Below are 26272 nucleotides of genomic sequence, written 5' to 3'. Positions count from 1 at the left end.
AGTTTGGTATGTGTACAGATGGAGTGAAGATGAGCCAAACTGCTGCTTTTATGACTGTTGTGTTTAAGTATCTGATCATTTTGACTTTCTATCTCATAATTATGACTTTATATCTCATAAATAAAATTAAATTATGAGATACTTAAACACAACAGCCATAGAACCAGCACTTTGACTTAGGTTACCCTACATTTGACATAGAAATGGATTGTAAGTACATTGAAGACTACTTTAAACGTGGCTTTACAACAGATGAAATCTATGGGTAAATGGGTGTATTTTCGAAGTAGTGCATGCTAAAAGGTATGTGAGCAGGTGAGCTCCGACCAGTTAGACTTTTACAAATGTGAGTTTGTGAAGAAACAACATCGCAGACCGAGTTCAGGAACTAGCAGGCAATCTAACAACACAGCTAGCTGAAGACACGAGCAGTTACTTGTCTTTTTCATTAGCTGTTGATGAAAACACAGACAACACGGATACATCATTCATCACACATCATCTATCATCTATCAGTGTTTATAAGAGGCTGAAGGCAGACCTGACCGTCAGTGAGGAGCTCTTGGATGTAGCTGCATGAACGGGACGACGACGGGGACATTAGTGATGCAGAGAGGTGACAAGAATAGCTTTGAACAGTTAATGTAATAACTTGTGTTTGATGATATTTGTCTTTATTTTCTTTAAAAGTTTGATCTTAGAGTAATGTGGGTTTTTTAACCCTAAATTAAAAGGATTGATGTTATAACAGAAATGTGCTTAAATATATGTTTACATTGATATAACTGCATGTACACTATTGTTACACTTGAATAAACAATAATCAAATGCAGAGACAGTTATTTAACAATATGTTAGGGAGTAGTTACATTTATACAGTCTTACTCTAGGAGCCGCATTTAAGTTGATGTCTATGTATTTTCATTTCTGATCTTTTTCTTTTCTTTTTGTTGAAAGCAAGTCCCGCCCACAGCCAGAGGAGGGCACCCTATAAGAGGAGGGTTATGGCGCATAGGGAGGTGGAGAAAGCGGGTGACGGCAAATACCGTTTTTGACCTCGGCCTCAGCCTGTGACAGCAACAGCTGATTAAAAGCATCAGAAACGCTGAAAGGACAAACAAACAGCATCTTATGTTCCCTTTTTGTTTTACATTGCAATAAAATACAAGTAATACTGAACCATCGGATCCTCTGGAGTTTATTTCAGGAAAGGCTGCGAGTCTAACGTGAGGCACCCGAACTCCATATAGTGGCAAAACCATAGGGCCAAACACATGGGGGTGAAAGGAACCAGCACATTTACAAGTTTTGCCAGTACAGTTACAACCGGCCCTTTGAGGGCAACCATGATGCTGATGTGGCCCGGCGTGAAAATGAGTTTGACACCCCTGGTATAGTGAGTCTCAAAAAAGTAATTGAATACTAAGGCATGTAATGAATCGGCGATAAGGACACTATTCAGCCACAGCAGTGTTTAGCATAATGATCCTGTCCTGTCTATTGTCTTCATAACAATACATACTTTCACATAATTTAACCTTTTTATCCAGTTTAAAATCAAGTTAAAACATGCAGAACAAGCTGCGTTTTGTTGATGTTGTACATACGCCTGAAAGGTTAGGAACCTGTGTTTTTCTACACATGCATCGCTAGCGGCGTCCTGTTGATTCAGCGGTTAGGATGCATATCATATCGCAGTTTGATTCCGGCTTTAAATGCAAACATATTAAAAGTGTAGCCCTCTCTGTGTGGAATAGATTCGGTTCATTCATGTGTGTGGGAGGTACCTCAATGCTTTTCTTGACTCGCACAAAACCCGTTATTGGAAGGTTTCAGACTTTTATTGTGATCCATTTGAAAAAAGGTTTTACAAAAGGTAACATTCAATTTTTACACCAATTCTTTAAAAAAAATCACTTAAAATAAGGTTTTGATACAACAAATTCAGTTAACTAAGTAATGGCTTCTATAAACAATGTGAAAATAAGATAATATACATGTAAATGAATGCTACAAACAAGGACAGACAGAGGAAAGGGATTACATTAATTAAAATAAAATAAAAACAACAAACAATGGCATGATTGATTGTTTTCCTTTTGACTTGAGTGACATCCGTCCACAATTACCAACAGAGCCGTTATTGCGAAACTAATCCCACATCATCTGGTGTCCAACTGGAATGTTTCGATGACAAACGCACCCTCGGGGGCATTATGATTTGTTGCATTTGTTTTCGCCACACGGCAACGTTGGTGCATGTGCATCCCCTGCAGCCATGTGCAGCCGACAATGGCAACGAAGAGCCCTGCAGGAGTACAGAGACGAGCGCTCCGCCCCGCTGTGGTCACCATCGTGTGGCATCGGTTTAGACGACGTGCAGATTGGTGAAGAGACACAGGAAACTGATATACAACGTGAATTTACAACAAAAATATGAAACGAAAGAAAAATAAAGACTTTTTTTTTGACGTGGACAAGCACAGCGGACGGTGTGCTCGTGAAGACAAGATGAGACATTCTGTTCACACTGACCAGATGCTGGAAGAAGTTGCCCATTACTTTCAGAGCGGCTTGCATCTATTTCCCCTCCTCAAGGTGGAAAACAACTTCTGATCAGTTCCTACTCTGACCACCAGCTGAACCTCCTGCTCTGCCTGAAGCAGCACATACTACACTATGACATCAGTGTCAGCGCCCTGCTGCGGGTTTATCAAAGTGAAAGTTCAAAATTTGGGGAAATACGCTTATTTGCTTTCTTGAGAAGAGCGAGATGATACTAGTAATAGCACTCACATGGCTGTATGCTATGTATGAAGATGTCGTGAAGACCAAGGCACCCGTCTGTCTGTCTGTCTGTCTGTCTGTGTACCTCGGTGCGCGACATAGCGGCAGTGTTTGACCGGGGAATGAGAACCCGTCCAGACACCAAAAAAAGAGAAAATACAGGCCGAGGGCAGGGTCTCTGCAGACAGACGCCACTGCACACTCCAGTCTATACATTGTTTTAAAAGGAAATCGTTGCATATTGTACCTTTAGTCAAACAAGATACGTGTTGAGTTATGACATTTAGAGGTGCTGACGGACCGATTTTGTCACCTTTGGACAGCCAGGCTAACCATTTCCCAATTCCAGTCGCTTCATATTTACCATGCAAACAGGAGAGTGGTGGCAATCTTCTCATTTAAACTATTTATCCCAAAAATCTTGAACTATTCCTTTAAAAACTACCACTTTTAGGTCATGGCGACAACAGCAGTGCAACAGTTCAGCGTGGAAGCAGCACTGGTTTTGTCAGAACTCTCCAGCGACAAAAATTCAATCATGCCAGAGAGGTTCACTACTTCCTTATCTCTCTTTCACAAACTCCTCCTCATCCTCATCATCATCATCATCATCATCATTTCACAAACACATTTATCTCCGGTACAGTTACATCATCTGCAAAGCTTAAAAAACACATGCACTTCCAGCATTTTATACAAGATTATGATACAAAATAAGGCATTTCATTGTGTTGAGTATTCATGTCACGTGTTAATGCATGTTTGTGTGTGTGTGTGTGTGTGTGTGTGTGTGTGTGTGTGTGTGTGTGTGTGTGTGTGTGTGTGTGTGTGCGCGCGTGTGTACGTGTGTAAATAGCAACCACATTTTAATGTTATTCTTTTTGCCCGCCTATAAAAAGACTGCAAAAAACAAACATAAAGTCATGATAACTCTTAAAATATATATATTTGTCATATATATTTACGTATATATTCATATGTAAAAAACAAACAAAAAAAAAGGTTAGAGGGGAAAGAGAAAAGCCCAAGAGGTCCCTGTGATAGGCCAGTTCTCAAAATAAACCCACCCAAATTCACACCCTCATTCCATGACCTCACCGGACGCCACAGTGACCAGCTGCAATGGGATCTCCTGATTGGTTAGGAGGTCGTGGGTGGCGGTCTGGAGGATGAGTGTGGTTCCATCGGCGGTGATGACGGTGTCAGTGGTGGGCGGAGACGTGGAGGAAGGAACCATGCCTTTTTTATTCTGGTGAGTCTTTATGTGCTTGGCCAGGTGGTCGCTCCGCATGAACCTCTTGGAGCATTCTGTGCACACAAACTTCTTCTCTCCTGAGAGAGCAGCGGAAACAAAAAAACGTCAGACAAGATAACACACATCGTTTAACAACTACTGATAAGTGGGCTGGTCAATTCAATTAGTTCATATGTTGGCCAATAAGTAACGATCAATGGAGGTACAGGAAAGCCCAAAATCTGCAGAGGGATCATTTAGAAAAGATGACACCAGACAGCACGGCTGTTTTTGTTGTCTAACTGTAGAGAGTCTCCGCATTTCTAAAAATCCTCCTCAAAAATATTGTATTTATTCCAAATTACAAAAAAAAAAAGAGTCTCAATTACATTTAGTTGTATCTAAATGCAGAAAGTCATGAGCCAACGTTTGTTCAACTGATGAGATAAAATAAAACGAGAACCGTTAAACTCTTTTACCCCAAATATTGTTTAACTGATGAGAGGAAATGAAAAGAATTGAGATAGCCCACATAGTCCACCTGACTTAATTTATTTGGTCTCTTCCACCAAATATTGGTGCATAAAAAAATATAAGAAGTGAAGTGTTCGGCGCTCCAGATTTCCTGGGCAGCATTAGAGCAAGTTTTCATTTTCTCACTTCACAGATGATGCTCGACACCTCTCATCACTGAACATTGTGTAATCAAAAAACAATGGTGAAGACAGTTGCAGACAAATATGGAAATACTGTGGTATCTGTTATGTTTTAACTGCAGTCTTACAACAGGAACATCTCCTAAAAAAAATAAATATGTTCCTTTAAAATGTGTATCATGGACAGAAAGCAACAATTCAATGGTTTGATTTCACTCATCCAACATGAATGCATGCTCCTCATTTACCACTTATAACTAGCTCCAGACATAAAACTGTATAACCGTGTTAAGAGGCGATTCCTAAAAGTGTCTCACCTGTGTGTGTCCTCCTGTGTCTCTGCAGTTCGTCGCTCCTGGTGAACCTCTTCCCGCAGAACATCCAGTTGCAGACGAAGGGTCTCTCTCCGCTGTGCCAGCGCAGGTGAGCTCGAAGATGAGACGTCTTCCCGTAGACCTTCCCACAGCCGGCGATGTGGCAGATGTGCTGCTTCTTCTTCCCCGTGCCCGAACCTCTGTGGAAGGCCGGGGGGAAAAAAAAGCAAAATGAGTACAAAACGCAAATACTGAGAAATAAATTAACGCAAAAGGCAGAAAATTTAACTACAAACAAATCTTAATAAAAGACGCAACGATGCTTAATAACAACAGAATAATAATCTTAAATTTGCAGGAATTTTTTTCCATGCAAATCTTAATTTTTTGTCACATGAACAGAATATAAAACCAGCTGAACCGCTTCAATACAGAAATCTAAAGCTGGCTACAACAGAGCAAACAAATCCTTAAACTTCAAAAGGAGAAGCAAATTTGAGGTTTTGAGACATCAAGTGTTTAGTACAGCTGCTGCAGTTAACAACATCTGGGTGTATCACTGAAAGGTGATGAATTTTATGGTTGTGTTAAAACCGGGTGTCGCTGAACTACCCTGCATAATATGGTTGTGATACCTTTATTATTATAATTATGATGTTAATAAAGTTTCAGAGCATCATTTAGTTTCTCTGAGATTATTTTCCATCTGTTGTGATTAGTAAAGGTGAGCTGAACACCAGCCCCTCCTGGTATCTGTAACGTGTGTGTGTGTGTTTTTCCGACATGCTCACCTTCCTCCGGACTCTTTGCAGTTGGGGCAGGTGCAGGCTACCCTGCGGAGCCTCTTGCCCTCCCCGCCCTGCATGTCCATGTCCTCGTCTCCGATCTGAACGCGCAGGTTGTTCAGATCGCTGGGGTTCAGTGTGGAGTTCCCACTCAGCTGCCACTCCTCGGAGTCCGGTTCCTCCTTTATCTGGATGCCTGAAGCAGGGAAGAAGAAGGTGAAGATTTAGGGCCTCTTTAAGCGATGCAATAATTCAAATGAATACATTATGCGTGAGTGTACAGCATGTGCAGGTGTCCCCATACCAGCTGGACTGTTTGCATCCTCCCCCTGTGTGTACTGAACTCCACTTTGTGCTACAGAGTTCACCGTGACTGTCTGGAGGTTGGGCAGGCTGACCTGGCCCGTCTGGCCCAGAGGGAGGGTGTGGACCGGAGCTAAGGTCAGCTGCTGGGCCTGCCCCTGCCCCTGGGGCAGCTGAAGCCCCTGGAGTGACTGGACACCTTGAACCTACGGTGGTGGTGGTGGTGGAGGGGGGGCGAGAGACAGACAGACAGACAGACAGACAGACAGACAGAGAGAGGAGATGTGTGTTAGTAATCTGACATCTTTCACAGAACTTTGTTGATTTGACACTTCCCAAACGGTCCACATAGGTTACCTGGAAGGTCTGCCACTGGATCTGTCCGGTAGCGGTGACAGTTTGGGCCTGGATGAGGAAGGTCCCCGGGTTGACCAGCTGCACACTCTGTAGAGTCTGACCTCCTGCATTCAGGTCCTGACCCTGAACCACCGCCTGACTGTCCCCAGACAGCTGCAGGATGGGCTGCGAGAGAGTGGTGGCGTTGGAGGATGAGACCTGCTGAAAATAAAATACAATTAGACACAAAAAGGCTAAGAGAGCAGCATTCACGTCATGTTTTCAATGCAGGGGGTTCTGGTTCAACGGTACAGTGGATAGTTAAGTCTTAATCGTGTTCAGAAATTGCAAGCTGGAGCATTTCCCCTCGGGCAAAAAAACTAATTTGTGGCTGTTGAGCCTCAGGGCAGGGGAGCTCCGAAACACTGGAGAGGTGGTTGCACAACAGCAATGCATTCACAAGCTGACATCTGATGATGACAGAAGTACAGTCTGAACTTTCAATTGTAGTTATTAGTATCCCTATTATGAGCCAAATCTAGGTGGGTCGGCCATATAATTATGTGAAACTTGGGATACATATAACGATATAATAACTATACTACACACAGACGAGCCATGATGGAGCAGTTCAAGCAAACGCGTATCTTTACAAAGAAAAAGGTACATTCAATGATAAAAGCCTCACGTCTATGATTCAGTCTCTCTGTTATTGTGTCTTCAAACAGAATCATACAATGGCGCAGCCGATATGATAATGATGATAGGAAAAAGACGGTAGCCGATTAATCAGCCGATAACCCGGGTACCTCCATGTCTGCCCATTTGTTACCAAGGACAAAGTGCTGATCCCAGTCTTGGAACCACTGCCTTAAAGCAGACAGACCTGACTAAAAATACACATAACATGGTGTTAAAGACACACACTCTGACCTGGATTTGCTGCAGGTGGTTGTGGGAGTTGAAGTTCTCCGAGGAGGGGTCGGACACTCCCGCAGACACGGCGGTCGCTTGGGTCAGGACCCCGGTACCGTCGATGGTCTCCGGAAGATGGGAGGAGTTAGAGGAGGACGTGGTGGTTGGCACGTAGAGTTCTTGGTTTGCGGCATTCACTGTCACCTGCTTGACGCCAGTGTCCTGGCCGTGACTGTCGAGCGTCTGGCCGCCCATGATCAGCTGCCCTTCAGCTGTTACCCCTGTTGCGATGGGGACCGACTGCGCTCCGGTCAGCCCCAGAGACTCCAGATCCACACTGTTTATAGGGACGAACGTTATGTTGCCGGGCAGCCCTACTGTGCCGGTGTACGCCGACCCCCCAGCCAGCGAGACGCCTTGGATCGACTGTACATGCCCCGCCTGCGTCAGAAGGTCTGTGGTCGACGTTGTGGCACAGCTGATTCCAATGCTGCCCTGGCCGCCATCTTGGAGGAGGTGGATCTGCCCTGTGCCATCGTCCAGTCCCTGTGTGAATCCTGCGAGGGTCCCATCTGCATTTTGGATTTGGGGGATGACCTGGAAGAATGAACCATAGTTGTGATCAAGCTCTTTGCCGTAACAGAACATCTTACATGTTGTTTCTGTATCTTTTTTACCTGATACTGAATGCCTGACACTCCATTGTGTGCAGCCTCATTCCCGGATGCTGTGACATAAATGGGCTGGTTGGGCAGACTCCCAATAGGAAGCATGTACTGTCCGTTAGACGTGACAATCCCAGAGTTTTGAATGTGGACAATTCCCTGATCTTCCTTCCCGGTTGAGACAGGCGTTAACACCTCCCATCGGTCTGAACCCGTCAGCTGAATGGCAGACATATCTGTAGTCTGGAAGTCAAATTGTACACAAAGATTAACAAGAACAGATCACACTTCAACAAGACAACTCAGTTTTAGATTAGATCACAGGAAAAGAAAGGAGAATCAGTCTGGCTTTTTTTTTCTAAAAAAGCAGTTGTGGATTCAGAGATTGTGCTGCTACATCACAGAGAGCAAATCATAGTGAGTTGGGTGGGGGAATCATATAGGATTTGTGCTGATGCAAACGATGCAACAGCCACAACCTAGAAGCAACCAACACACGGAGTGTAGACAGCAGGCTCAGAAATGACCGAGTGCATGGGAGTGGGGGATGGGCAGCTATTACAACACAATTGAACGCTACTGTTGTGATTATGGACGCTTTCCCTGCAGTATTATCACACCCCGGTAAGGTAAACCGGCTATCTTCCAGCGAGCCGACCCAAGTGACTGACTTCAGTGTCCTACCCACTATGGGCGGGTTTTACAGGGGTAAAGTGGGTGGCCGTTATTGAGGGGAACACAGGAAGTGTACGGCTTTCACCCCATGCCATCAAAATTTTAAAACGTGTGAACTTCATGCTCTCAAAAACACAAGCCAGCAATCGAAAGCGAGCGAGTAAGACGAGCTAGAAAATGTCGGGATACCTGTGTTTCCGCTGCGCCGCCGGGTTGCAGAAACTCGCTTTGACTGCTGTCCACGTCCGCGGACGCCATTTCTCCTTGTTTCAGAGAGGCTGCTCTGGCGCTAGCAGAGAGACAGGGGGGAACTCAGCGAAACTCTGTAATCTTCAACTCCTGCCTGCCAGAAAAGCTCGCAAAGCATCCCCACTCTCCAGTCCGAAAGGAGCTGACTGTGAAATTCAACTTCGCAGCGCAGATTCTGTGGCAATTTCGGCCCAGATTGACGTGTTTACTTTGTCAACTTCGTTGCTAGCCAGCTAGCTCCGTTAGCTAACCATATCTAGCTAGTTAGCAGCAGAGCAAAAAGATAAAAAAGACGCAGCTTGCTTCGCTGTAGGTTGCACAAACTCACCGATTAGTTGCACGCTTCGATGCGGTAAACGTTTACGTACCGGTCATAGCGTGAGTGGTAGTAACCGGGAGGATTATCGGGTAAACTAAACTCCAAACATGATTATTTTATCAAAGGCGGGCTAGTGTTGATCGGTGAATTCGGGTCGATTTTTTTCTATTTTGATTGACGGTGCGGGAAACACAAAAGGGCGGGACTAACAGGCTTGACGGTCGAATTTGCATCATATTTCAGGACGTCCCACCCTTCTTCTCTAAGGCGATTGGCTGAGCCAGGGGTACGGTGGACGGCATTGGCTAACTGAAACGTCAATCACTTTTTATAGGACCTGTGTTTCCTGTTTGTTGTTGAGCGTGTGAAGAGAAGGAATGCAGTTGTTAAAATCCCAACTGAGATACTTGTTAAACAGCCGCGTTTCTGTCGAAATTACACCATTTATTTAAATTATTTGAATGTAAAATCAAGATGTATACTCTACATTTTGGACGTTGTTTCAATGCAGTTTGTGTTCTTTTTGCCATTACACATAACGTGCATTTTTCAAAAGTTATTTCATGAAATTGTAAATACTTTAGAATTCAAACAATCACATGAAACTTCACTAAAAATGAAATTATGCACACAGTTCTGACAACTTGAAGCTCATACATTGTCAAATTCAATTAAATTTGTATTGCCCAATATCACATATTACAAATTTGCCTTAGAGGGCTTTACAATCTGTAGAGCATTCAACATTCTGTCCAAGGACCCTAAACCTTCAAACAACAGACTCCAGATTAACCTGAAGCACAATTTCATTGTTTTGACTCAAATATAATTTATAAATCAACCACAAATGGAATTGCCACACATTTTAACATCTACATTTCCATCTGCTGATATGATCAAAGGCTCCAGAATAGCGACTGAGTGGATTTTGTGGCAAGATTGTTTTAAACAAGTAGATAGAATGAAAATTATAATGCCCCTTTTAAAATTACTTTTGCGATTCCATTTTAAAATGCAATTGATTTAACATTTAAATAAGAAAATATAATTGGCAAATGTGTGATCACTACATAAAACAGATGGATTATTTTTCTTACTTGAAGCTAATTAATGCATCAGTAAAGACAAATTGTTCATTGTTCACAGCTTGTTTAAATACATTAATTTATTAAGTGATTGTAATTAAACACTGTTAACATTACCATTTCATTTCTATGGTTTTTCCAGTGGCACAGTCCATTCATTCCCTCATGTTGTGACTTTAGCCTCCAACATGAGGAAAAAGTAGAAAGACACAAAGCAATGACAGGTTTATCTCCTTTTATTGACACATGCATATTGATGAGGATGATATTTATTGTATCTTGTCTCCCTTAGGTCCTTTAGGATTTTCTAGCCACAAGATGTTAAATGAGGGGACTCTTGAAAATAAAGGCATTCACACTGTGGTGGCAGAGAGGTGAAACAAGAAGCATTGTGAAGCTGTGTAGCCCAGATGATCCACAGAGCTGGTTTACACTGAAGCCTCATCTCTTGACACAGGGTGGACTTCTTTTTTTTCTTTTTAACCAGCCCAAACCAAAGTCAATAAAAGCAGTGTGTATGACAAAATTATCCATTCGGGTGTCTCATTCTGCATTGTCAGGGATGCCCCTGCTTTGCTCTTTTTGAAATAATAATATCCTTCCCCTCAGAATACAGCACAGTTCTGTCCTGAAATGCCACACTGAGCGATGGCTTTCATTTTATCTTAATAGTTAACACATGACCAGTCAAACGTATGTATCATTTTGAGCATAGTTGGAAAAGGAATTATGACTTAATCATGAATAGCAGAAAGTTCAATGGGGGAAGGGCATAGGTTAACTAAAAAAATAGCTCATGTCCTTTTAATTCTAGGGAAAAACACTGTAGACTCATTTAAGATGGCCGTTACTTAATTAATGTTGATTAGGCACCTGTACCAATCACTTATGGTGGCACTGTTTATTACTTTTGTATGATAAAGGAGCTGATTTACAGATTGAGCACGCCAGGCTGAAATAAAGGGTGTTGATATGATGCGAGAGCTCGCCAATTAATTAGCAGTCATCATGACGGTAATTGTCAAATAATGAGAGAAAAGCAAACTGTTGTTGTAGGGATCAAATATCTTCTTAAAGATATCAACAAAAAAAAAAGACTTTGATTCTTGCTTAAATGTTAAAAAAAGCGTCTAGAAAAGGGGACACGCTCTGATCCTCTGATGCATATTAAAAACACATGGACAGCATCAATCATAAAGCAATATACAGTTTATGTTCCGTTACAGTTTCTTAATTGGCTATTTCCTATAAAATCAGAAATGATACATTTCTCAGTTCAGTTATACCTGTTCTTCATTGGGACCATGAAAGCTAGAATCTAATGTTTTCAAAAATATTTGACTGGTACAGAATGTGCCAAATATTATAGGCAGGGATGTATGCTATGATTGTATAGAAATATTATATTGAAAAATTCCAATAGATTCAGACCTGTGAGGCCAGTTGAGTAAATAACTGCTGAGCTGATCCTCTGAATTCAAAAGAGAAATGTGAAAACCAGCGCACAGTGTAGCTCTTTGAAAACTGAGCAGTATTCTGAGTTCTCCCTCTGGTGATTGTGTGGTCTCACGGCTTCTTTTTAGGTGCATTGGGTGTGTTGAATTTGAAAAAGATAATGTCGCCGTCCTCCACCATGTAGTTCCTGCCCAGTTGCCTGTATTTTCCAGCTGCCTGTAAGAGAGGACACATTTAAAAATTGTATTCAAGAGTGGTTATTTTTAATGTTATTGGCAGAAATTCAGTGCCGGTTCAAGCTTTAAATGAGGCTCTATAAAAACACACACCTTGGCTGCATTCTCACTGCCCTCCTCTTTGAAGTCATTGTACTTCATCACCTCTGCCATGATGAAGCCTTTCTCAAAGTCAGTGTGGATCTTTCCTGCAGCTTGAGGAGCCCTGGTCCCTTTCTGTTGCAGCAAAAAAAAGAAGATAACTAGAGGTTAACTCAAAATATATCAACACACTGCAATCGTGAAGAATTTTATCACAGATAAGAATGCAAACCTGGTGCGAATTTCCAAGATGTTTATATCACTCAATGTTACACACCAGGCTGTTAATGTGTAGTAACATACTCAAATCATTGTAAATTAGTAAGAAAGAGAGAAAACATATAATACATGAGAATTATTCGTCCCACAACTCTTCATAAATATGGGATATTCCCATTTGACAACAGGGGCACTTACTTTTTGAAATAAGTTAATTAATATATTTGTTTGCCAATAACTTTATTTTGACAAAATTATCATTTTACAGAAAATCTCTTCAACTGTATACAATCAAACAACAATGAAGAGGATTTTTAAAATAAACACAGATTTTTGAGAACATACGGTAATAAGGATCTTAAAAGACGGGTTATTTATTTCCCAGCACTCACTCTGATGGTCCAGGCTCGCACCTCGTCTGGTCCGGCTGTGAAGAAGTATTCCAGCTGTAGTGCTGCGTAGCCCGTTTTGATTATTTTGGTCAGAACACTAGAAACACAGAGAGAAGTCATGATGGAGCAGTTCAAGCAGACATGTATCTAAAAAAATTCAATGAATAAAAGCATCACATCTGTGATTCAGTTACTGTTATTGTATCTCCAAACTGAATTATAAAATGGTGCAGACTTTGATTTTTCACAGCAAAGAAAACACCGGAGTAATTAATAATATTTTATTAGCTGCAAAACAACTGATAATGCTAATAATTGAGAGATTCAATCAACAAAGCCCTAAGTGACTATTTCTCCACCTGGTTTACGATATACCGTGAGTTTATGTCTCACCTCTGCGTCTTCATTTCCTCGCAGTACTTATTCCTCTCCTCCTCCTCCATGTCCTGCATTTTAGACTCCACAGCTCCACTCACGGGAATGACCAGAGCACCGGGGTCATGAGCGTCAACCCACTCCTTGATTTTTGCCAACCTGAGAAGAACAGGTGTTCTCACAATGGCTGCCTACTTAAACAATGAATGCAACATGCAACATGTAATCATGCACAACGAGTAGGCGAAAGCAAACCTACCACTTGTTTTTTTTCCTGATGTAATCCTTCTCCGAGAGATTAACCAGGTAGATCATGGGCTTGGATGTCAGAAGCAGGTATTTGTTCAACACCTCAATCTGTGGAGAGAATTGTAAAGGGTACAGCTCAGGTGACACCCTACTAATGACATCATGTACATCTCGTCCCAGAGAGTCTCACAACCTACTGATGCAGCAATGACCAGTCAGACTACTTTGTCCATCAGGATAACAAGCCAACCACAAAGTTACAACAATAAAAAAAAACACACACACACACACACACACACACACACACACACACACACACACACACACACACACACACACACACACACACACACACACACACACACACACACACACACACAAAAGGGCTGTACCGAATATTTCAAAGCTTCATTCATAACATTAACATTAAAATTGACAGAGACATTCATTGATTTGAATGTAAAAAATAACATTGGGTACAGCCCTAATACACACACACACACACACACACACACACACACACACACACTTACCTCTTTGTCATTCCAGTCAGGGTAAAATCGGACGTGTTTCTTCTCCTCCACTATCCAGTTCTTTACCTTAATCATGATATCCTGCAGCAAGAAGCAGCAGATTAACTTAAGTCTGCAGACTGAGTACAGGTTATCATCTACTTTATCCCACAGGGCAACATATCCATCGCACAAACATATATACATACTTACATATTCAGGTTTGAGTTTTTTGTCACCTCCTCTGACGGCCATTTTCTCCAGTTTGTCAAGGATTGGAGGAATCATTTCCTCGTCCTTTAGTCGCAGCTCTTCGTGGATGATCTCAATGTCCCTCACCGGGTCAACGTTACCCTCCACGTGGATGATATCCTCATCATCGAATGCACCTAAAAAACACAAGTGATGAGTCAGCCTGTTGCAAATAGTGAGTGATGGAATGAGATTTTACATGCCAGGCAAATCAAAAATGTAAAAGCGTTCACTCTAAATTCTAGCTTGGACTGGATGTTGTTTAAATGTTCTGAACTGAAACCAAAACAATATTTCTTTTATACATTACCAACCCATTCATTCCATTAGTCCTCAAATGTTAAAAGTTGTCTCAATAATAGCAGCCATAAAAAGCCCATTGCTTAAATAAAATTGTCTGAAATTGTATTATAACAGGAACTATTAGATCTGACAATAAAAAAAAAGCCAAATTACGAGTTCCACCAGACATTCAATGCCAGCTTTTGATACTTGATATTTAGATACTCTGTACCATAAAGTAAACTGCTCAAAAAAATTAAAAGAACAATCTTTTATCAGGGTATGGCATGAATTCAATTGCACTTCTCTGATAATGATGTGGTCAGGTAAGTAGCAGAGGGGGTTGTTAATTGGTTTCAGCTGCATTGGTGTTGATGGAATTAACAACAGGCACACTAGAGGGGCAACAATGAGACGACCCCCAAAACAGGACTGGTTTTGCATGTGGAGGCCAATTCAAGTTTCCCTCTTGATCTGTTTGACTGGTTTTCCACTAGTGTTGGTTTTAGCTAGAGTCATTATCACTACTGGGAGCATGAGGCAATTTCTTAACCCTACAGAAGTTGCACAGATTGTCCAACTCCTCCAGGAGATTCCAGAAGACAGGCAGTTACTCTAGGAGAGCTGGACAGGGCCGTAGAAGGTCCTCAACCCATCAGCAGGACCGATATCTTCTGCTTTGTGCAAAGAGGAACAGGTTGAGCACTGCCCGAGCCCTGCAGAATGACCTCCAGCAGGCCACTGGTGTGAATGTCTCTGCCCAAACAATCAGAAACAGACTTCATGAGGGTGGCCTCAGGGCACGACGTCCTGTAGTGTGCCCTGTGCTCACTGCCCAGCACCGTGGAGCTCGATTGACATTTGCTATAGAACACCAGAATTGGCATGTCCACCACTGGCGCCCTGTGCTTTTCACAGATGAGAGCAGGTTCACCCTGAGCACCTGTGATAGATGTGAAAGGGTCTGGAGAAGCCAAGGAGAACGCTATGCTGCCTGCAACCTATGAAGGTAGATTTGTGTCTTTATTACGCAAACAAAAAAATATGTTTTGAAAGCAAATTTCTCACACTGCAATCAAAAATCAAGTTTGTAAGTGAAAATATATAAACTGAGAATAAATTATTTGTTAGTTTTGCTTATGAAACTATAATTTTTGGTTGCAAAACAAAAACCTTTGCTTTCAAAACGAAAAGCTACGGTTTCAAAACCAAAACCAAAACTACGAGTTGAGTTTGGACGTAGTGGGCAGGGCATACGCTGCTGAATGAGCCAGGAGTTTCTATTGGTGGGTTCGACTTACGTTACATGCACGCAGAAAGTGAAGCTTCATGTCAACAACACCTCATGTCGTTCTTTAAAAAAAGAGACTCTACGACACTAACAACATGAAAACAAAGTGAAGTGCTAACAGAGCAATATAATGTCAACTTACCTCCATGCCGCTCATCACAGTAACCTCTACAGTGGATGCCGGGATCCAAGTCGAACCCACCAATAGAAACTCCTGGCTCATTCAGCAGCGTATGCCCCGCCCACTACGTCCAAACGCAACTCGTAGCTTTTGGTTTTGGTTTTGAAACCGTAGCTTTTGGTTTTGAAACCGTAGCTTTTCGTTTTGAAAGCAAAGGTTTTTGTTTTGCAACCAAAAATTATAGTTTCATAAGCAAAACTAACAAATAATTTATTCTCAGTTTATATATTTTCACTTACAAACTTGATTTTTGATTGCAGTGCGGGAAATTTGCTTTCAAAACATATTTTTTTGTTTGCGTAATAAAGACACAAATCTACCTTCATACAACATCGTTCAGCATGACCGGTTTGGTGGTGGGTCAGTGATGGTCTGGGGAGGCATATCCATGGAGCGACGCACAGACCTCTACAGGCTAGAGAACGGCAGTCTGACTGCCATTAGGTATTGGGATGAAATCCTTGAACCCATGGTCAGACCCTACGCTGGTGCAGTAGGTCCTGGGTTCCTCCTGATGCATGACAATACCCGGCCTTACGTGGCAAGAGTATGCAGGCAGTACCTGGAGGATGAAGGAATTGATATAATTGAATGGCCCTCACGATCTCCTGACCTAAACCCGATAGAACACCTCTGGGACATTATGTTTCGGTCCATCAGACGCCGCCAGGTTGCTCCTCAGACTTTACAGGAGCTCACTGATGCCAGATAGACAGACCTGGGAGGACATCCCACAAGACACCATCCGTCATCTCATTAGGAGCATGCCGCGACGTTGTCAAGCATGCATACAAGCACGTGGGGGCCACACAAGATATTGAGAAGCATTTTGAGTTGCTGAAATTGAATTTTGGCAAAATGGACTAGTCTGCAACATAATTTTTTTTCACATTGAGATCTGATGTGTTTTCAAAGTGTTCCTTTAATTCTTTTGAGCAGTGTATTAAGGTTAGAAAACTTGGTATAGAACAGAATATATCATCTTGTCTGGTCCACAGACATAACAAATGATCTTTACTCGCCCTCTTAACACCTGTCCACTCTCCTCAGTTGTTAGACAGAAGCTGCAGGCGGTAGTATTGACAACTCACGAGTCATGTGGAAGATGCCGTCACAGGCACTGATGTGGGAGAGAAAGGCGTTTCCAAGTCCCTGTCCTGCGTGAGCTCCCTTCACTAGACCAGCAATGTCCACGACGTTCAGAAAAGCTGGAACCTTACTAAAGAAACAATAACAGCCAGACATGGAGGGATTGTTGATGAGACAGAAATCCATGGACGAAAAAATTTAAAATCAGCTGTAAGGACATGACACAAACCTGGCTGGTTTGTGGTATTGGCAGAGGAAATCAAAGCGCTCATCGGGCACAGGTACCCGGCTCTCATTTGGGTCGATTGTGCAGAATGGGAAGTTCTCTGCAGCAGCTTGGCTTTTGGTCAGCACGTTGAAAAACGTTGATTTCCTGCGCAGACGGAGAGTCAGGAGAGTGTCAACAGCAGTGCAATAATCAACCCTAAATGATGAATCTGTTCATTCACTCACATAACAAACTGCTTAGCTTACATCCATTACTTATTTCATGCACATACCCAACATTAGGTAATCCCACAATTCCAATCTTCAGTGAGGTTCCAAATCGTCCAATCAATGTAGGCTCTTTGGGGGCTTCTGCCTTTTTTGGTGGCATCTGCAAAAGTCACAAGTTGGATACAGCATTACCTCATGTCAAAATACTTCACTAAAGCCAGGTTTATTTGTAACGTAACAACAGCTCGCTACTGCTAAAAGTTACGTATGGACATGTATCACCAAGTCGCTCATTCCTGTTCAACTAGCTCCACTTAAAGCGTGTTGAGGCGGCTCCAGTCACAGACTGGCTCCAGTCATATGCTCATTCAAACACAGCATGCTAACGTAAGCTAGTGGTTACCTGAGACCACTCCTAGCTACTTGTTAGCCAGAATATTAGACTAAACAAACACTACAGTTTGCATTTTCCAGTATTTACAAATAGCACTAAAAGCTAATTAGCGGAAAAACTACTCTTTTAGTACCTTAATGTGTATTTTTAGCCAGTGGTCTACGTGGTATTCACTCTTCTGATATCTGCACACACCAGCCGCTTGGGTGGAAAGGCAAGAGGTGGAGCAAACCGGAAGTGTTTAAACGGAAGTGCTCTGTGATTGGTCGGAGAAAGAGCTGGAATGCAACGTCAGAAGAGAAGTGCGCTGACAGACTGCATAAAGTTACGTTGGACAGACCTGAAATTTCGCTATTTTGAAGCCCCCAGTTATGTTTATTCTTTTAACCTTAAAGATATTTTATATGCAAGTATTTAAATTACATCTTGTCAACAAAAAAAAGTTCGTAATTTTTATACTAAATATTTAACTTTAAAAAAACAACATATTACATATGTAAAATCGTACTGTTCTTACGCACATTTGCGAATCGTCAGGTTTATATCTTTCCAGTTTACTTCTCTGCCGGTCTTTCTGTGGTGACGGAGATGTTAGAGGACATGCATACACAACCAATACATAATATGCTAGTGTTCAGACAAATAAACATTTCAGAACGAAAGTATATTCTTGATATTGGAAACAGTCTATGACAAAATATTGTAAATTCCATGAAGCTGCGCTGGAGCTTTTCATCGTTTCACATGTCTTTTTCTGTACTTGACCAGCTATCGTGGATATTTGTTCTCTGAGCACTTTACAAACCTCTCGCCTATGTTTTAAGAATTTAAGTTTCTCCCCACAAGTTCCATTGATATTGTAGTACTATGCCAATTTGCAATTGAGTGTAGTGTAAATGATCTTTCGTATAATTGCCTCACATTTTTTATATTTGATTTAAGTCTGTCGCAAAAAACTAAAATTCAAACTGTCTCACTGCAGCCAAAACAGAAAGCAAATGTCCTCTGGGGCATTAAAGACGGTACATGGGCAGCCTGAAGGTAGTCATTGAACCATCTGATTTATGCAGTATCTATATTAACAAAAAATAAAATGTATTTGTAATGTAACAATATTGTTTTATGTATTTAGGATAGCCTGAATATACATTTCATAAAATGATAAAATACCCAATTCTGTAGAAAACTCAAATTGTGACAAAACAGGGCTTTATTATGGAAGATCACTCGAATCAAGGTGCATGCGTAATGTCTAAGCAGAATATTTTTTATTTCTGTCAAGAAAAAAAACACACCAAATAAACTGTTTGATGGGACTTCATGGTACAATACCTGCATCTAAAACCACGGGGCAATGCGGCCATCACAGTATACTACAAACTGTCACTAGATAACAGAACAACTGACCAAAGTATCTTTTCGCGTATGTACAACACCCCAAAAAAAGAACTTTCCATCGGAAAAACACAAAAATAAATAGAAGAGATGGTATTTAAAACATTACATACGTGCAAACTGGGATCTTGACAGCTACATACAAACAGCAAAGTTAGAAACTATAATATAACTGCCAAAGAAAATCCTATTGAATAAAAACAAGTCTGAGCTGAGCATAAACAACCCAACCCTTCGTGTAATTAGCAACGCAAAACTTTTCTGTTTTAGCTGATAGGATACCCAAAAATGATGTCACAGATTTTTTTGGTGCAGATTCCGAAGCGTTGCTCATTTTCACTTGAACCCATTTTCTGAAATTTTAGGTTTTAGTTTTTCCACGAATTTGCCTACAAATTTGGTTACGATAAATCCACCACTGAGTTTGTGACAGATTGCATCATTTTTTTTTTTAGACCTTCAATACATAAACAAATCCAGAATTCATATAACAAACATTATCTAAAAACAAAGCAAACAAAACAAAACAAAACATAAAAAGTCAGGAAAAAGAAAGCATCTGAACAATAACACTGAAACTGTTGCCTTCTTCTCCAACTGCTCAGTAGTGACCTGTGAAAAAAGGACAAGGGAAGAGATTAAGTGCCAGACTCAAAAAGAATACAAGCATAATTTTTTTTTTTTTGTGGATAATCTGAACTGTTCTGGAGACAAAGTATTTGTGAAGGTTACATAAATATCTGAATTTCATATAAACTATAAATATGTCAATATAGCCCAGCAGTGTAATGATAGAAAAATGGTTTAAGCATACGTGGCGAGTAGGACCGGGACCGGGATCGTGAGCGGTACCCCCTGCTGTAGTAAGGTGACGGAGATCTGCGTCTGTAGGGGGGAAAACAAAACCGCAACACTTTCCTTTAGACTGTTAACCTTAATCATAGACTATTATGACAAACAGGCTACAGGGAAACCAACTCACCTGTATGATCTGTACTCTCTGTCTTCATAGCGATCATAGTCACGATCATAACTCCGGTCATACCCTCTGTCGTAGCCCCGGTCACAGTCTCTCGAGGCCCGTCGTGATGAACTACCACTACTGCTTCCACCACTGCCACTACCACCGCCGCCGCCGCCCCCACCACCACCACCGCCGCCGCCGCCGCCGCCGCTGTAAAACACACAGAATAAATGTTGGTGACACCTTGTAAAATACCACAGACACACAAGCCTCTAGAAAATCTCCCTAAAAACAAAGCTGCGTGGGTTAAGAAACACTCACTATGTGGGACGTCCCATGTAGATTCCAGGAGTGGGTGTATGGGCTCGTTTTGTGATGGAGAAATCCACTCGGATCCTGCGCCCATCAAGCTCCATCCCATTAGCACGCTCCTTGGCCTAAAACCCACAACAACACAGTGAGAAGGAGACTTTTTTTTCTCTAATAAGATAAATAGTTGTCATGTTTAACCTTTGCCCTAAATGCAATGCATTGCACAGACAACATTATAATAATGATCTCTGTGATATCTCTGTTTTATCCTCCGTACCTCCTTGGAGTCCTGACAGTTTTCAAAGTAGACGAAGGCAAAGCCTCTTGAGCGACGCGACTGCTGGTCATAAACAATGTTGACGCCACTCAAAGGGCCATATTTAGAGAAAACCTCCCTCAGATCTCTCTCCGTGGTGTAGAGACTCAGTCCAAACACACCCAGACAGTTGTGTGGGTCTGGGTTGGCCTGTTAAAAGTTAAGAGAGGAGGGTAAAAATATTGTCACATCACTGCAAATAATCCTGTTACACACACACACACACACACACACACACACACACACACACACACACACACACACACACACACACACACACACACACACACACACACACACACACACACACACACACACACACACACACACACACCCTGTTTCCAATGTGTCTGCGGCGATTTGACATGGGGGAGCGGCTATGGCTCCTATGCCGGCGGTACTCCCAGCTACGAGAACGGCTCCTGGACCGGTGTCGGTGGGAGCGGGAACGAGAGCGAGAATAATGCTTGCGTGAGCTTCGATGGGAACGGGACCTGTGGATGGACATTAACTTAACTCTGAGCATGTAATGTACTTGTGTCACATGTTCAAAAGCTTTATAAAATGTAGATTAACAGTCCACATATTGCACACCACCTTCATATGTATGGAGCTAAATCCAGGTCAAAAGTTTTGATCATTTGAAAAAATAATTTTGAAAAGTTATGGTCTTGAACATTGAAAAATACAGCAATGTATTCAAAATAAAAATAAGTGAATGAAAAGTTTTTTTGGGTTGAATATAATTTTGATTCAGTTCTGGAATTTTTTTGAATACATTTATTTTTTTCATGTTTCACTTTCATATATATTTTGATATTTGAGGTTTTGTATTTTTCAGTTTCGGATTTTACATTTTCAGATTCACATTTTTTTTTTCGGTTTCAAATCTTTTTTTCACTTTCAGATTGTTTTTTTCAGTTCAGACTTCTGACTCTGATCTAGCGTGGGGGCGTGGCTTCAACTGAGAGGCGCGCGTCATCATGAGTGACAGCATCACAAAGAAGGCTGAGGACCTTCCTCAACAACGTTGCCTTCAGGTAACGTGGGCACCACGAGAATTATTATTAATATTATTATGATTGAACACTTTCTATACACCATATTCACGTGAATGCAGAGGGGGATAAACTGTGAGCGTCAGCTATCCTGAAGGAAACTTCAGAGGGAACCAGCTACTGGTTTGATTAGTCTTTCGCCCCTATACCCAGGTCGGACGACCGATTTGCACGTCAGGACCGCTATGAGCTTCCACCAGAGTTTCCTCGGGCTTCGCCCTGTCCAGGCATAGTTCACCATCTTTCGGGTCCTATCGCACAAACTCACGCTCCACCTCCCCACGAGGCCGGGATCCCACCTCACCCGGCACGCTGGCCCTCACTTTCATTGCGCCACGGGGTTTGCAGTTGCTTCACCCGGGCGTGCGCTGGACTCCTTGGTCCATGTTTCATGACGGGTCGGGTGGGTTGCCGACATCGCTGCAGACCCCTGGCGAGCGGGCACAGCGAGCACTTAGTCCACGGCCCCGGAAAGCGGCGAGGTCTGGGTGGGGAGCGCTGAAAAGCACCTTCGCCCCGAGCCTTTCCAATCCGACCTAGTGCCGGGGTCGCGGCGCACCGCCACGGAGGATATGCGCCTGGCGAGGGTATAGCGGTCCTGACGTGCAAATCGGTCGTCCGACCTGGGTATAGGGACGAAAGACTAATCGAACCAGTAGCTGGTTCCCTCTGAAGTTTCCTTCAGGATAGCTGGCGCTCACAGTTTTTTCCCTCTGCATTCACGTGAATATGGTGTATAGAAAGTGTTCAATCATAATCCTCGTGGTGCCCACGTTACCTGAAGGCAACGTTGTTGAGGAATGTCCTCAGCCTTCTTTGTGATGCTGTCACTCATGATGACACGCCCCGCTCAGTTGAAGCCACGCCCCCACGCTAGATCAGGGTCAAAAGTCTGAACTGAAAAAAACGATCTGAAAGTGAAAAAAAGATTTGAAACCGAAAAGAAAAAAAATTTGAATCTGAAAATATAAAATCTGAAACTGAAAAATACAAGACCTCAAATATCAAAATATATATGAAAGTGAAAAATGAAAAAAATAAATGTATTAAAAAAAATTCCAGAACTGAATCAAAATTATATTCAACCCAAAAAAACGTTTCATTCACTTATTTTTATTTTGAATACATTGCTGTATTTTTCAATGTTCAAGACCATAACTTTAACTTTCAGGTTCAAATTATTTTTTCAAATGATCAAAACTTTTGACCTGGATTTAGCGCCATACATATGCACATGAAAACCATCTCACCTGGATTTGGATCTGGATCGAGATCGGGATCTCGACCTGGAGCGGCGGGAGCCATCTTTAGAGCGTGCCGGTGAGCGGCTGGTGGATTTTGCTGAGCCCCGAGGGGACGCACTCCTAGAGCCAGGCTGCGAGTCCTGGACAGACAAGACACCAAAATAAGAAACCCTCCAAAGCCAATTGTGTGCCAAATAAATAAAAGGGCCAGGAGGCGACAGCGTGGACCTCTACATACCATCTTCAGAGAGAGTTCATGACATTTCATCACAGGTTTGACACTACACTTTTTTAGGAATGTGTTTATAAAGAGATCATAAATAGCAATACATAATTAATTAATATATTACGTAATTTAGCTGAAGACAAGATTGCACAAAAAGTAAAACCTAGAAGGTTTGGAGGGATTGACCAGTGACGTTTCTGATAGAGAGAAAATAAAATGCTCATGCTTAAGAGAAAGAAACAGGATGAAAAAGAGTAGCATAGGAAATCCTGTTAGGAAAATTAATCATACCCTGGAAAACTTCTGATCTTAACTTCATAACTTCTTTAACTTCAAAACAACCCTTCATTTCTTCTTTCTTCAGTTTGACATAATGACTTCTTTTTCCTCCTCTTCCCCCATTTACCATCTGCCATTACAACACTAGTAGTGGGGACAGATCTTGATTGCTTCTTTTCAGCATCCAACACATTAGCATGCATCAACACCATCAGCGCCAAATAATAACAACTTCACATCTGACACGTCTTCCGCCTTTTTCTTTCTTCCAACCTCAACCTTAACAAAGAACAAACAAGGGTGATAAGGCAAGTTGGTTTCTGTAAGAGCCAAAAAGGTACACAAAAAAAACAGGAAAAAACAACATACATTAGCTTAGCTGAATAACGTTACACGTCTAGGTTAGCTTGACTGGTCCTAAATGACGTTGTACGGATACAAATCTGAACATTATAGACATTAAATATTGACTTGTGGTCATTATTTAATGTTAACCAGTAGTCAACATTTCTATAGTTAAGGTTACGTAACAAGTCAGTAAGTTAAAGTAGCAAAGCAAGCGCAAGGGTGGCTAACGTTACATCTCTGCTAACGTTACATCTCTGCTATACTTTGTAGGCCGTAGGCTTCAACGTTATATCTTTTTTTTACATTTACTAAACACTCAGTACTCTTATAGTTAACGTTACTCAAATACACGCTATACAGAACACATTTCACTCAGGTTTGAGGCCTGTTATCAAAAACGTATTTACTGCCATTAAGTGACCTGCAGACGCATCTAACATCTAAGCTAAGCTAGCTAGCTGTTAGCTCAACTTCTAATCACAACTCACCTGCTCCCTGAACTCTTTCTCGGTGTCGCTCATGTTATTATTACTAGACGGCAGATGAACAAAAAGCACGTGGTAAACAAGACTGATTCAACTGTATCGCCTACAAAAATTTAGCGCGCAGCAAATGTTGGCTCTGCACGAGTTAGCCTTAACTCAACTAATGACGTAAGCAGCGAAAACGTTCGGTTTCCTGCTCTGTTTTTTCACAATAAAAGCTGCAAATATCGCTCTAAAATATTTGATTGAAAAGCATGTTATTTAAAGACCGAATAAATAAGTACTAACTAAGTTTAATAAGAATATATTTGTTGAATGGTCCCCTCTACATTTTAAGCACAAAAAAGCCATTTTGGGACGTTTCACTACGTTTCTTATCTACACTGTATGCGCTGTAAGAAACGCTGGGTCACACTACACGGAAGTCATTGAAGGAAAAATCGAGAATTTTCCATAAAAATTATGACAAATCGGCCTGATGAACTCGCTCTCGCGAGGTGTATGCAGATCGCACATAATAGTTATGCAACATACAGACACACTGGGGTATTGTATAAAATACAAAGGAGCACCTCTTACTACAGGTTTATTGCCCCATGTTTTAATGATTCTCAGAAGTTGTACTAGTTGCGTGCCCGCTCTCCAGATTGCGTTACTTTCGCATTTGTAATGTAATATTTTGGGTAAATGTAACAATTTATTGTATATATAGACTTTAGCACACACCATCCTGCTCCAGTTGAAGCCTTTAGTAGCACTGCAGGAGTCATTTAATATATCAAAACGAAATACTTTAATACAGGGAGAAGAAAAAAAAGAAAGAAAGAAAAAAAAAAAATCACATTTTTAAAGCATGAACTCAAACATGCATGTGTGTACAGTAGTTTGCTATGCAGTATACTATACTGTAAGCAGATGTAATAGCCCTAAGTAGCCTCTTGCAATATGCTCATGGAAAAGATTCACAGAAGTAACAGCGCCTTAAGTTACATGTGGGGAAACAACTATTAATGCCCCACTCACATGGAGAAAAACAAACTATAAACACATTCCAAAACACTTTCTTATCCAGTCAAGTCATAAATAATAGCAAAACAAACATACTACAAGCATTCAACCATGCATATTTTGTCTCAAAAGGGGACCGGAAAGGAGGTATTTCGATTTTCATTGTCTATCTAGAGATTGAGTTCCATGATTAAATAGCATAATACTTAGTTGCTGTCCACTCGGTTGATCATAATTGGAAAAGAACATAATCACTGCAATAATCCAATTTAACAAATTCTAAATCAGGCTTTTGAGTTGTATGTGACCAAGCAATTTCCAAAAATATGCAAAAAGCATTGCTCTAAGTTGAGTTCAGTGTTAAAAGGGCTGAAGGCACTTTCGGCAGAACTTCAAACAGAAAAACCAACAATCCAAAGTCAATAAAAAAAGCCATTCAGTCAGTAGTGCCAACGTTTGTGTAATACCTACACTTCTTCCATCCCGATAATGTCTCCAATTACAACTCAGAGATTACAAAGTGTCAATATGTCCACGACAGAAAAAGGGACATAATTACCTCTTAAGACTAGTGTTATCATTTCTCCAGATCAGAACAGCTACACTGGGTTAGATTTCCGTCAGTTGAGTCCACTTCTTTGGCCCATTCATTTATTTTTCTTCACCATGTAGGTACTGTACACAGATGTTGCTCCCGTTTAGAGAGTCACTGTTGTTAGGCGGTTAATTGAGAATGTTGCGATCCTCTATTGCAGTTTCTGATTGAGGATTTCCCAAATCATCAATTTCCTGAAGAGAGGCATGTGGCACTGCAGACAAAGAGAAAAATGTTACTTTGTGTTTATTTAAAAAAGTGTCACTATATTAG

The 26272-nt window shown here is 41.5% G+C and overlaps 4 protein-coding genes across 8 annotated transcripts in view; all 4 read right to left on the bottom strand.

The window, feature by feature from the left end:
• Nucleotides 1-3546: 3546 nt before the first annotated feature.
• LOC137877804 (transcription factor Sp3-like) lies at nt 3547-9641 on the bottom strand. 4 transcript variants are annotated; one of them, XM_068717940.1, is made up of 9 exons: nt 9248-9641; nt 8860-8959; nt 8008-8238; nt 7349-7927; nt 6437-6637; nt 6081-6285; nt 5783-5972; nt 4995-5191; nt 3547-4119 (listed from the first exon to the last, which is right to left on the bottom strand). In XM_068717940.1, exons 2-9 carry the CDS (start codon nt 8926-8928, stop codon nt 3869-3871), a joined length of 1923 nt encoding a protein of 640 aa, XP_068574041.1. In that variant the 5' UTR covers nt 8929-8959; nt 9248-9641; the 3' UTR covers nt 3547-3868. The 4 variants fall into 4 exon arrangements, with proteins under 4 accessions (XP_068574041.1, XP_068574044.1, XP_068574042.1 ...); XM_068717943.1 differs by lacking the exon at nt 8860-8959 and having other exon boundaries at nt 9288-9641; XM_068717941.1 differs by having other exon boundaries at nt 6437-6634; nt 8860-9640.
• A 900-nt stretch (nt 9642-10541) lies between these two features.
• Nucleotides 10542-17995, bottom strand: LOC137877805 (obg-like ATPase 1). The gene is made up of 11 exons (XM_068717944.1): nt 17903-17995; nt 17438-17535; nt 17167-17310; nt 16940-17067; nt 14056-14231; nt 13864-13944; nt 13341-13438; nt 13100-13240; nt 12707-12803; nt 12108-12230; nt 10542-11994 (listed from the first exon to the last, which is right to left on the bottom strand). The coding sequence occupies exons 2-11, from the start codon at nt 17533-17535 to the stop codon at nt 11890-11892; spliced, it is 1191 nt and encodes a 396-aa protein (XP_068574045.1). The 5' UTR covers nt 17903-17995; the 3' UTR covers nt 10542-11889.
• A 966-nt stretch (nt 17996-18961) lies between these two features.
• Nucleotides 18962-24583, bottom strand: LOC137877803 (transformer-2 protein homolog alpha-like). Of its 2 annotated transcripts, XM_068717937.1 has the most exons (9): nt 24400-24583; nt 23801-23842; nt 23065-23198; nt 21091-21250; nt 20718-20906; nt 20450-20565; nt 20147-20338; nt 19979-20049; nt 18962-19776 (listed from the first exon to the last, which is right to left on the bottom strand). In XM_068717937.1, the coding sequence occupies exons 1-9, from the start codon at nt 24430-24432 to the stop codon at nt 19766-19768; spliced, it is 948 nt and encodes a 315-aa protein (XP_068574038.1). In that variant the 5' UTR covers nt 24433-24583; the 3' UTR covers nt 18962-19765. The 2 variants fall into 2 exon arrangements, with proteins under 2 accessions (XP_068574038.1, XP_068574039.1); XM_068717938.1 differs by lacking the exon at nt 23801-23842 and having other exon boundaries at nt 24400-24582.
• A 490-nt stretch (nt 24584-25073) lies between these two features.
• senp2 (SUMO specific peptidase 2) overlaps nt 25074-26272 on the bottom strand; it is a 7787-nt gene continuing 6588 nt past the window's right edge. Inside the window, exon 17 of the mRNA XM_068718022.1 lies at nt 25074-26213. Coding sequence (XP_068574123.1) covers nt 26151-26213 — 63 coding nt within the window. The 3' untranslated portion in view covers nt 25074-26150. The remainder of the gene's footprint in view (nt 26214-26272) is intronic.

This window comes from Cebidichthys violaceus, unplaced genomic scaffold (genome assembly GCF_023349555.1).
Source record: "Cebidichthys violaceus isolate CVI_PGR_0920_01 unplaced genomic scaffold, fCebVio1.0.p SCAF_22, whole genome shotgun sequence".
In the NCBI taxonomy this organism is placed as follows: Eukaryota; Metazoa; Chordata; class Actinopteri; order Perciformes; family Stichaeidae; genus Cebidichthys; species Cebidichthys violaceus.
This window is presented reverse-complemented; position numbering and strand designations above follow the sequence as displayed.